Consider the following 13,257-nt stretch of genomic DNA (forward strand, 5'->3'; position numbering starts at 1 on the left):
TTTGTTTTGGTTACTTTATATCCAATTATGTGACAATTCAGGAATATTGTATTTGGAGAAGAGAGTTGTTCTCATGCCCTTATTGTGAAATATATAATGAACATTTTGAGCTATGGTCACCTATAGTTGGTGCAAGCCAGAGAGCAATTCCCCTACACAACTAACATGACAGATAACAGCATGTTGGCTATAATTGTGAAATTGACTAAATGGCAGAGATGAGAAAATAATGCTCATTTTAAATTTTCCAATTATCATAGAAATGGGTGCCAAAATTCAACCCCAGGAAGTAACTTTTGATCGTATATTTTCAAGATCTCAGTCCAGAATGAATCTCAAGATTGAAAACGAGGATCGAAAGATGAACTTGAGCTGTTTTCACTTGCTTACCCATGAGCCTTTTAATGGGAAATGCAAAAAGGGGCTCACAACTGATCTGTTAGCAGTGATAACACACACTCTTAAGAAATAACAGGGAATATCAAATGGCTGATTTGACAGGTCGTGTTGACCAAGTTTAGTATTTCCTGCAAGTCTTCATGCTGTGCTCACCATGGCCAGTATATTGTGCTGGTATCCATGCTCCATGTGGCTTTTCTGTCTTCCTCCTGAGCTACAACTCGAACACCTTCAGAGCCGAACCCTGAGCAGCCTGTGGCACAGCGGTGTGTTTAAGCCCTCATCTGCCATGAAAGGCATGGAGAGGTCACTTAAGATCAGGAAAATAACTTCCTGCCCTGGAGAAATGCCAGGATGTTGGAGGGCACTCAATGAATGCTTGTTTTCAGTAAGTGCTGTACCCACAGAGAACGTCCTGTGCCTTTTATTATACCGCAAGACAGAGTCAGAATGGATCTCGAGTGCTTTACTCAATATTTTTCTAATGTACATGCAAACATATGAGAAATGAGTGAATAGTATTTCCGCACAGGAAGCCAAAACCCCTAATTTCCTAGAAATATACCGAGGACCTCAGTGTCCTCAATTGTAGTTACCAGGAAAGTATATTTACTCAAGCACTGTACTTAAGTACAATTTTAAAGTACTGTACTTAGTATTTCAATCATATGCCACTTTACATTTCTACTTCACCACATTTCACAGGAAAATCTTGTTATTTCTACTCCACTGCATTTATTTGACAGCTTGACATTGTTACTTTGCAGGATTTAGGATTTTATTCAGATCATATCATATATATATATATATATATATATATATATATATATATATATATATATATATATATATATATATATATATCATATATCAGTTCACAAAACATAAAAACATGGCAACAGATAAGACACTTAAAGACAAAACAACTATACATTTAGATTTAGATTATTAGTACAACATATGAATCAACTAATAAAGTATGTATTATTATAGATTAAGCTACTCAACTGCAGTATTAGTGATGCTTGCACATAAATGCATCCCTGATAATAATCCAGTGATATAATATGTAACATTCTGCATATGAATAATTGTACTTTTGGTACTTTAAGTATATCTTGATGCTTATACATAGTAGTATTCTTACACTGTAGTATAGCTACTATTACTTAGATAACATATCTGAGTACTTCTTTCCCCTACTGGTGCAGCTTTCACTCAAGTTTAATAAGATTGAAATAAAATAAACAACCATTTTACAGAAGAAGAAAAGAGCAGGTGATGTACTAATATAAAAGTAACAATAACACACTGTAATGGAAATACTCAAGTAATTAAAAATTGTACTTAAGTACATTACTTGAATCTAAAAATATACTTTCTACTGCTAAACATGATTCAGCTATGAATAAGTCATTTCAGTATGTCAGTATGTTTGGTGTACAGTTGCATTTGTATTTCCTGTAGCAAACAAATGCGACACAGCAGTTTGCTCTTTCGTCCCGGTCAACAGCTAATCAGTAATACCACATTAGAAACAGACTCTCTTCTCTATCCCCCCTTGATCATCCTACTAATCTTTCTAGAGAGACGGGAGATTAACATTTTCCTCCCCCACCGCCATATGCCAAGTTATTTAACTGAAGTCTGGGATGAATGTGTAAGCACCCTTGCTCATTTGCAACTTCAATGTATCGACAGGACCAACATACCATGTGCAGCCCAGATGAGGCCGTGTGTGTTCCCGGGGGAGATCACTGGAGAGGAAGAGGATATGAGAGCGTGGAAGCGATTTGAGGAAACGAGGTGAGTCATCTCTGAGTGACATGGCGAGCAATCAGGCAATCAATGCTCCCATTCAGTCACACTGCACTGACTCAGCAACTAGACAGGAGGAGAAAGGAGAATTGTTGATACACTATTAATATGTTGCTCATCATCCCAGCACCCTGAGGAAGACAGCATTACTGCTCTCCTGAAATTAATGATGTTGTTATATTGAGAAAATAATCTAATGATTAAATAGATGATGTTCTATTATTGTTGTCTTCCTGTTCTCTGACCACAGACACAGCCTCCTGATTATCTTGCGGTCTCAAAAGATCTAGTGCTTTCCACCCACCAGAAGCCCCAAACAGGAAGCACTGGTTGGCAAATGGACAGAGCCGTGACAAAGGGAGCGTAAAAGCCCTCCTTGCAGTGTCTGTGCCAGCTCGCATTGGGCCTCCTTAACCGGATGAGACTGGAGGAGGGGGATTGATGGATGGAAGAACAGTGGGGTGAACGAGGACCTTTTTTTTTTTTTATCTGTCCCAGAGGGAGGCAGAGAGAGCAGGGAGTGGTTTTTGAATTTATCTCCAAAGACGGTGAAAGCCTTTATTGATGTTATTGATGTTGATGTTTACAATTCTCTCGGGACAGTGACAACTTAATGGAGTTTGTCGAGGTCATTTCAGCTGCAAACTGCAATGGTAATCATCTTATATCACTGTAAAACCTTGTGAGCAATAGGTACATGATCCTTATTATACCTACATATATGGTTGGATATTTTGTTTACAGTTGATGCACAAATAAAATAAAATTTGTCACCAACTACTCTACATGATTTTACAATTGAGATATGGCTCATGGATCATTTGCCTGACTGAATATAAGAGACACATTTACAATGTATGCCGCACACTTTTCCTAATAGTTCGTCTTAGATCCCATTTCTCTTTGTTCCTTTACTATTCTTTATTTTGGAATTAAGCGTGAACAGGTTATCTTTAAGGATATGTTCCTGTTGAAATTGATGAATGTAATTTTCTTTAATGCTGCGAGCACCAACAATAAAATGTCATTAATTATTTTTTTTTACCAACACTTTATTTGTCTTCATATAACTTAATATTATTTTATGTCATACTTTGAGATGTACTAATCCAGCAATGTAGTTTATCCACTTATGAATCTTAAATATATAATTGTCTATTTCTCTGTCGTCGTCTCTTTATTATTATTATATATCCGTGTATCCTATTATATTGAACACCGGTAACACTTTCCTTTAATCCCCTCTATTTAGAAAACACAAGCACTTTATTAATACAAATGGTTTGTAACATACTATAATGTAGTTTGTAATATACAGTATATGTAATGTATATATAAACAGTTATAGCCTCTCCTACGAAAACACATTTTATATTATTACAACTGTGTTTTACTATATTGTCATTCATTATTTGTTTACACACCAGCCTCCACTTATTGTTGCCCACAGAAGGAGTTATGGCTGTTGACATATACAAATAACAAACAGTAAAACTACATTATAGTGTGTTGAAAACCATTTCTCAATTGTTTAAATCGATGTTTAAACTGTGGGGGTTAAAGTAATATGTGACCCCTCTATCCTGCTCTTTGTTTTTTTTGTTTTTTTTTACATAGAACTTTATTTCATCTAAAATGGTTAACACTCAGACATGTTTGTTCTTCTGCCACAAGAGGGCAATGCAAAACAGAGACATCCTCTGCTAACACAAAACCTCTTGACCTACTTCCAGTGTGAAATATGCATTGACACCCTAACCCTGTAGTGCAAGCTGTCAAAAACAAATCAACCAGTGCTAATGTTTTCCTTTTGTCTGATGATTTAAACAAATGAAGAAACAATCTAACTTCCCTTTCAGCATGAGCCATGTGACTTTGTGAATTTGTAAATGAGAATTTTTCAATTTTGAGAAAGTGAATCTGTTTTTTGTCAAGCTGATAGGATATTTCATGCTATGCGTTTATATTATTGATGCAGTCACTATAGCTGTTAATCTCACTTTGCAATGTACTTTATATTAACTGTCTGTCTGGATTTCAGAATTTAGTTAAAACGTTTTTTCGCATGTAGACTTTTGGTCAAGATTCCTGAGACGTAAACACATTATAACGCTTGCATTATCTCTAATGCTCCTCTTTAATGTCATGGCTATCAATACACTTCCTGTCTAAAGATGTAAATGTCTGTGACAGCTAGCTTAAGTGGAGACAAATCAAAGGAATAGGTTAAACATTTTAACCAATAGATATCACGTGAAACTTCCCAAGTTGATTACTTGCTTTAAAACAAAACGTTTTTGTATTGTAAAATTCCATATATTTTTCAAGACACTACATGTGAATAGGGTAAATAATGTAACCAATAGATATCACCAAGAACCTTCCTCCAGTTTATTATCATTTACTTTCCTATATTGTATACTGAAATGTTTAGATTAAATATGCAAATGAGGCATTATCTAATGTTAACTTTTGGTGAATTTAAGAGAAATCTACGTGCAATTAGACACAGTAAAAAAAATAAAAAAACACTTAAATGTGTATTTTATATGTTTTCGTTCCACTAGTCCAAAAGAAGACATGTTATGGAAGCAAAGCCCAAACTCTCAAAATTGACCAGTGCATTAAAAAACAATGTCTTTGCCTGTGTGAGACGCCTTAAATAAAAGCTCTTCTTTTTACAATAGTAAAATAGTTGGTTTTCAAACACTCTGGTTATCCTCAGACATATTTTCTTATTATTATTATTTTTACTTCTTCTGCTAACATTGCACCAGAGCATAACCAGGCATACAAACAGTTTAAAGTTCATATTCACTTCCGGCACTGTTGAATACGTCTGTCTGATTCCACACCTTCTCGCCCACATCAAACTCTTTCATGTAGGTCATGTGTTGCTGTTAGTAGATGCATTTGTTGATATGGGTGAAACAACATTTCCTACCGAAGAGTTAGAATTCATGTGAACCTTTGTGTGATAGTCACTGTCGGCATGTCTGCTGTCTGCTTGAAGCTCATAACCATCCTCTGTCTCTCCTGCACAGCCCTGAGTGGCCCAGGTAAGACCGATGATATGTTGCCTAAGAAAGACACAAATGTGTTTTGTAATAATAATGTAAGGCAGGATTAATTCATAAAGCTTTATGAAATGTGAAGTAAGATGAAACAGCTGTGCATGTTTTTTGCGTCTCTCTATGTAGTGAGCAGTGGAGTGGAATGGAGAGATTTTGGAGGAGCCGTCACTATCCAGTGCCGACTATCCGAAGAAAGCCAAGATTCTCTGAATCTGAGGAAGGGTCTCAGTGAGGAGTTTGAAGTTTTTTACAAAGATGTCAAATCAGGAAAAAATACCATTGGCGAAGAGTTCAAGGGCAGACTTCAGTTAGATGGAGTATTCCCCAACATCGACATCCTCATCAAAAACTTGACCTCTAAGGACACGGGACCGTACTGGTGCGTGTACAAGAAGTTTGATCAGAAGTCCAGTCAAAACAAAAAGACGAAAGGCGCAGGATCTTTGCTCCTGGTGGTGGCAGGTGAGCCCCATCAATTTATGTATACTGACAAAACCTTCACTACAATATATTGTCACAATAGTTTAATACAGAAGTGACAGGTATAAGATAAATCTTAAGTACAATATTTGTTTAGGTGTTAAGTTTAAATATCAACAATATTTCTCCAGAATCGCAGACTCATCCTTCAACAGATAGTACAGTGCAGCAGTGTTACCCTTCAAACCAGAGCCTGGTGTATGTTTTGATCTGTGGTGCAGTGCTGCTTGGCATCATCATGTGTTTCCTCATATGGATCATCCTCAAGGTACCCATGTGTTTCACTCTGTGTGTGTGTGTGTGTGTGTGTGTGTGTGTGTGTGTGTGTGTGTGTGTGTGTGTGTGTTTCTTTCTTTCTTTTTAATTGTGTTTGGCTATGACTCACAAACCTTGATGGAATGTCAGGGGTTTCCATGTTCCTGTTATTCTCCACTCGTCTGACAATCACTCATAGTGGAATTATTTGTCGTATTTATTCCTTCAGTTTGACAGCTGAGGTTTATGGTCCGTGTCACTTTTCACACGATAGAAGGGTAGCTGCATGGGAGCAAGGTATTTCATAGCAAAATGTTGAATTTGGAATTTTTATATATAAATGTGTGTGTACATATATTCACAACAACATTTTGTCTGCAGTGTGTGGTGCTGTTGAATTGTATTGTATTATACTCACAATTGTTTCTATTATTCTGTCCTCCCTATTTATATCAATAGGAGGACAAAATAACAGAAGTGCATCTTTGTATAATACAATACAGTGTATACATAAATGTTTATATGTATAACTACACACACACACATACATACACACATATATATATATATATATATATATATATATATATATATATATATATATATACACATTTATATAAATAGTTATATATGATGATATCATTTAAAAAAGTAAAGTATATCTTTGAAATGTTACTTTAAAGCTGTCCCTTTTTATACAACTTGTCATATTGGAAAGATAAACTATGATCTAAGAAAAAAGTCTCAGTGAAAAGAAGTAGCAAAAAGTGCATTGAACAATAATCCTCCCCTAAATCTAACATGCTGACAACACTATCTGTTGTTACCAGGACAAGTCTTTGCGCACCAAAAAGAAACCGAGAAGCGTCGCCACCAATGATGTTTACGAGGACATGCGTGGACAACTCAGTCGCTGAAGATGTCAGCCTGCAAGCGAGCAACCTCAAAACGCCTCATCTTCACCGCTAAGACACAAGTGGTGCATGTGAAGCAATGTTGCAACTCTGCATGTTCTCCAACATCCCTTCAGGCATTGTGTGTGTCTGGGTGAAAGACAGTTAAAACAATGCGTCCCATGAATTGCTAAAAGGTACAACATGGGAACAGCTGCATTGTCAATAAACATTTTGACTTAATGTATGAAAATACATAACACAACTCTGTTTGAAAGTAGTGGAGAAGCATAGATGTCACAGTTTGTCCTGTATTTCTTTGGCAAGAACTGGATTGTACCCTGACATGTATTCTTTATGTAAATATATCTTCTTCAATTTCAGATTTTCTTTCATGGTTTTGTACAGAGTTGATACATTTTTTGCATATGATTTATTGTATTGATACAGGCAGGGATAATTTGCCATTTAAAGATATATACAATGTATAGTAACATTAATAACAACTGTAATGTCCCATCTACATAACCACATGACCTTTGTATAATTCTTATATTTTTGTTGTATTGTGCTTTAATTCAAGTCCAAATAAATGAGAAGGAAATACCAGGTTAACCAGAAATGAGGAAAGTATTTCTTTTGTAATATTTCCTGAGTGGGGGCGGAGGCAGTCTCTCCATGTTAGGAGAGAAATGACTGTCTATGAGATTTACATATCTAAATATGATTATCAATAAAAATCTGACGACAACACTGACCCTCTGTTTACTCTGTATGGTCAATGTGATAACCAGACACATGGTTTGGGTGTGAGCATAAAAACATTTACTCTACATTTTGTAGTAATGCTAGACTTATGAGTTTACTCATTCTGAGTGGGAAAACTTGAAGTTTCACAGACTTATCTCAGCTGCAACCTGACACTTTGGTGATTGATGAGCAACGCTGGAATTATGTGGATTACTGAAAAAGAGAACAGATGACATGAGTCAGTAACATTTATTTTTATTTTTTTTAACCTTTATTTTACCAGGATAGGTCTCATTGAGATTAAAAATCTCTTTTTCAAAAGCCAAGATAGGCAGCAGCACAGTTACAGACACAAAAAACAAAACAAAAATCACAACATTAATTTAAATATTTACAGACACAGCGGTCTGCTTCAATGTCTTTAAGAGTTGCTTTAAGTCTGTTCAGAGAGACCAGCTCTCTGAGTTTCAGCTCATTCTGCAGCTGGTTCCAGGCAGCCGGAGCAGCGTAACTAAAAGCCCTTTTCCCAAGTTCTGTACGGACCTTTGGGACAGTTAAAGTCCTCGGAGCGAAGCCGATATGGTCCATTACATTTCCAACTAATGTAGATCTTTAGTATTGTGGAAGAGTACCCAGAATAGCTTTATAAATAAGGATGTGCCAGTGTTTCAGTCCACGGGTGGTCAGGGAAGACCATCCAATACGAGCATATAAGGTGCAGTGATGCGTCAGGGTTTTGAGGTTTGTTATGAATCTCAGTGCCCCGTGGTAGACGGTATCCAGAGAGCTGAGGCACTGAGACGATGCATTCATATAAACAACATCTCCATAGTCCAGCACAGATAGAAACGTTGCAGAGACTAATCTCTTTCTGGCCTCGAAAGAAAAACAGGACTTGTTTCTAAAATAAAAACCTAATTTAATTCTTAATTTTTTCAAAAGTTCTAAAATGTGAGGTTTAATAGAATCATCAATGATAATGCCAAGATATTTGAACTGAGACACAGATTCAATCTGGGAACCCTGTAAAGTGGTGATAGGAGGGAGGGTACCGTAAACTTGCACTTACACGGATTTACTGTCAAAGAGAAAACATCAAAACAAAGAACAAGCTACATTGATAAAACATCTACTGCTTTCATAATTATTTTTGCAACCAACATCTGACGTAATATCCATTTGTCACTCTGATGTCTGTGTGACACACAGGAGAATTCAGTGTTTTTGAAATTGAATAGAATCCTTTTCATTTTCTCAACAAGTCAAAGTAAATGTTGAACCACACAAGAAGAAAGAAACCTTTTGAAAAACAGCACAATAATTTATTAGCGGTGCCAGGTCGAGCCGAGTGCATGTTTTCACTAATGCAAACATGGCATCTTTAAACACTGTAAATCAAGGAACAGTTCAAACTAGTGAAGACAAGTTTCATCAACACTCGAGCCCAAGAATACACTGTATGAGTCAACATTAAAATGTCACACAGAATCAAAAAGAAAAAATCTCATCTTGTGGCAGCTTGCAAGAATGTTTACTTGTGCGGTCACAAGCTGTGACTCTTTCTCCTGCACCGAGGAGCCGAAGAAGTGTGAAGTGTGTGTTTACGCCTGTATGTGGGACATGTGTCATGGTGTAGTGGAGTGAGTATGCACCTGTGTGTGTGTGTGCAAAGCAGGGAAATGTTTAACACCTTGTAAAAAGTCTAGCGAGACATTGAAACTGCGCATTGAGTGGTAGCACACAAACGGAAACAGGGCCCCTTCTTACAAGAAAGACATCATAAGCGCATAGACAACAAGACGCCAAGAGCATCTACACCACAAGGCCAAAGTTACTTTAAGGCCAATTTTTTTAACCCAGCAGAGGTTCCATTTTATCTACCGATTCGTATCAACTCAGACACCGTTTTGTACGTAAGTGAAGAAAACTCCTGATTGTGCAACTGCATCAGTTTCTATACATGTCATAACTTGTAACAGGAAACACCAAATTACAAGGTATGAACCTGAAGTACAAAAGTACTGTACCGCACAGTAAAAGATAATAATCTGCCACAGTTTTACACAGCCAATATGAGCTGTTGTGCATGTTTACAAAACCAGAGGATATGATATTTTTACTTCCAAGCCACATTGAGGCCTCAGCATCAGTTCTGATTATCCACACACACACACACACACACACACACACACACACACACACACACACATGCACACACACACACACACACACACACACACACACACACACACACACACACACAGGTGCTGTTGTTCAAGGTTGAGTAATAAAACCGTTCTTCTGAGCTTTTTTTCTGTCAGAAGCTGTTTTCTTTATCAGATGTACTGTAAGAGCGGAAACTATGACATTCACTAGGTGCTTTTAGAGGTGTATGTAGATGGGTGAAAACATTTTTTTGATCCAAAGTGTCTGGTTTCAAACTCCATCTGACAAGTGTTTTCCATGCAAGTCATAAAATGTTTAAAAGTTTGAGAGCTCTTGTGTAGCTAGCTTGCACCTATATGGTTTTCTGGTTAGAGCTTGTATGAGTTAACAGTAACAGGATGTGGTTATGGCCCTGCATATATCGTAAATATGTCAGAGGCCCCTTCACAAATACAATGTCAGTCTTTTTAGTTAAATGTAACATAATAACATTCATATATTTATCCGTAATCTGAATGGACTTTCGTATCATTTTATTGATAATTTTTGATAAGGGGTATCAACATACGTACAGTATATCCACATAGTTACATGAATAGGAGTTTTGTTGTGATGTGATTTCTTGGAGATTACTTTGTGGAGGAAATTAGGTTAAGTTAAAAACATTATTGTCCACAATGTGGAAAAGTGTCTTTGACTTCACCACGATCAACATGAATTCCAAGTAAGGCAATAGTAAAAAAAAACCAGTACAAACAATGGGAGAACTTCAAGTTCATTCATGTGCAATAAAATACAGTTTAGTAGGCCTATTACAAAAAGTACATTGTGCAAATTCCGCAAACACAAAACAAATGTGCAGATTTAACAAGAGTTAAACATTCAACAGGTGACCCTGTATGTTTTTTTTATGTATTTACCAATTTAACTGCGCTTGGGACAAATTATTTCTTGTCGACATTTTTGGTGCTTCATGGCAGTTCCTGAGGGAAGCTATTCCAAATATGGGCACAATAAATGGGACGAGCTTTCTTTTCTTTTACCATCTGTGGTTTCCCTGAAACTTTACTGGCCGTGGTAACCGCTCGACAGTTTCCCTTTACATTTGACCTTCAAGTGTTCGTACCGAGCGATCATGTTAAAAGACAAGATGCTTTCTGCCAGATTTGTGTACACCACTTAAAGAATATTCTTGTCACGGTAAGCGAAAAGGTGAGGACTTAAATGCAAGACGGTAGACGAGGAGATTAACAAAAAGAGGGCTTTATTCCAAAAAGCTTACAAAATGACCAAAATACAAAAGGTAAACAGTAAACTGAAAAGACAAACCAGGATGACACAGGGAGCACGAGGAAGCATGAGGGAGCACGAGGGAGCACGAGGAAGCACGAGGGAGCACGAGGGAGCACGAGGGAGCACGAGGAAGCACGAGGAAGCACGAGGAAGCACGAGGAGACATCTGCAAGGGTGACACTTAGATGACGATCTGACAAGGAACACTGGGAAAGACAGGGATATATACACACAGACACTACAGAGGGGAACAAGACACAGCTGGGGAGAGAGGCTAAAACACAAGGGCAAGGTGAACGGACACAGGAGGAACAAATCAACAATCACAGAGAAGAAACACACAGACAGGAAGTACAACTAGACATGACATAAGGGGGAGTGAATACTTCAAAATAAAACAGGATATACAAAAATCAAGACTGTGACAATTCTGACTCACCCCAAAGTCATTAAGCTTCATAAATAGGTGTCACATTTGCATAGCTATTATAAAAAACATAATATGTTATCTATAAAATAAAAGTGGCTATCTACATAAGTTCCTAAGCATTTAAAATAGCTAACCTTTTGAACAGGGTGCCCTATGATCATGAGGGGTTGGCAGTCTGGAATGTTTACTGGACATCAACACGTTTTTCAAATGCAAATGCCAGTACAAATTGACCCAGTGGTGTTTTAGGATTCCCCTTTTACTTATATGCCTGACTTGCTGTAGCTGATGATGATACCCACGTCTTGTGCATGTAGCAGTTACAGCAGCCATTCTGAATGACCGGCCCCTAGGCGAAGTCTGCGTAACCTTCAAACTAATGTTAACATTAGAGGACTTGGTGTTAATGTTAGTAGTTGGGTTACAATCATCATGTGCGTGGCTTGATTAACACTAAGTATGTAGCTTAATTTATTCATTTACATATACAACATTATGGAATGCACAATGGTTTGCTTTGTTTGTACTTCTCATTCATCTAGAATGAATCTGGGCTAAAGCGTCTCCACAGAACATTGGATTAACTTTCCTTGGTACGAATGTTACACATGTTTGGGACCCTCACTCTGCTGCAGAGATCTGACACCATGTCAGACCACAGAGTCCATCATTTGATGTTTTAGATGTGCAGCATGGCAACTTTTGGAGCTGTTCCATAAGTTCCAGTTTAGACAATGAGTAAAAGAAACATTAAATTATGCTTAGATGACAATTGTTTTATGTAAATAACAATAGAACATTTTAAAATATTAATATTAACATAAAAGCATTATTAACTGTGAATATTAACAGCAGCCTCACAATGCGAGACAATCCAGTCAGCTGGATAACTGCTGGGAGTAAAAGTCTGAACGGCTCTCCATAAGCATGTTTTTAGGTTTTACTCATCAGTACTTAGATCATTTAATAACCCTGCATTGTGAGATGGCACCCTGGAGAGTTATGTGGCCGCTTCTTGCAGCCACCAATGTGTGATCCATCTGGAACACAGAGACACTGAGCCTCTGAATCAGCAGTTAAGGATATTATTCTGTTCCTGCAGATGTTCCTGATAATGTTTCTGGCTGCTGCTGGTAAGCAGTGGGCCATGCTGACGTTGTAATCCAGAGCATCCCATTTGAAGTATTACAGAACTAAAAAAAAACTGACTCAGCAATGTCTAAGCTTTGAGTTAAATATATTTTAAAGGTGGCATGACATTATTATAATTTTCTTATTCAGATTTTACTTTTTTGGTGCTTGTCCAACCACTCAGTAACTACTTAAACCCTCTCGATAGAGGCCTCAAAACACTTCAACATAAGTGCAATCACTAATAAAGACTTCAAATTATTAATTCATCCTCAGAGGGATTCAGTGAGCCTAAAGCTTCCAATCTTCAGCATAGCAGTGCTGCGTCAACCTTTTAAGTAAAAAAAACAAACGCTCAATAGCTTTTAAATGTAGGTTGGTAAGGGAAGTTCCACAAAAAAGTCAAGTGCGTCATCTCAGTTCTTAGAAACCAAATGAATGTGTGTGATGTGTATGGACCAGAATGTAACATCCCATCACGTGTGTTTGATTGTTGCCACCTGTTTCCCACAAACGGAATCGGAGTTTCGGGCTTCCGGTGGAATCGCAATGCATGCTGGGGTGGCAA

The 13,257-nt window shown here is 37.4% G+C and overlaps 1 protein-coding gene across 1 annotated transcript; it reads left to right on the forward strand.

Moving 5' to 3' along the window:
- Window positions 1-5,096: 5,096 nt before the first annotated feature.
- LOC115012459 (uncharacterized) lies at window positions 5,097-7,670 on the forward strand. Its single transcript, XM_029438082.1, has 4 exons — window positions 5,097-5,276; window positions 5,418-5,753; window positions 5,903-6,039; window positions 6,857-7,670. The coding sequence occupies exons 1-4, from the start codon at window positions 5,210-5,212 to the stop codon at window positions 6,941-6,943; spliced, it is 627 nt and encodes a 208-aa protein (XP_029293942.1). The 5' UTR covers window positions 5,097-5,209; the 3' UTR covers window positions 6,944-7,670.
- The last annotated feature ends 5,587 nt before the right edge of the window (window positions 7,671-13,257 follow it).

This window comes from Cottoperca gobio, chromosome 8 (genome assembly GCF_900634415.1).
Source record: "Cottoperca gobio chromosome 8, fCotGob3.1, whole genome shotgun sequence".
Taxonomy (NCBI): Eukaryota; Metazoa; Chordata; class Actinopteri; order Perciformes; family Bovichtidae; genus Cottoperca; species Cottoperca gobio.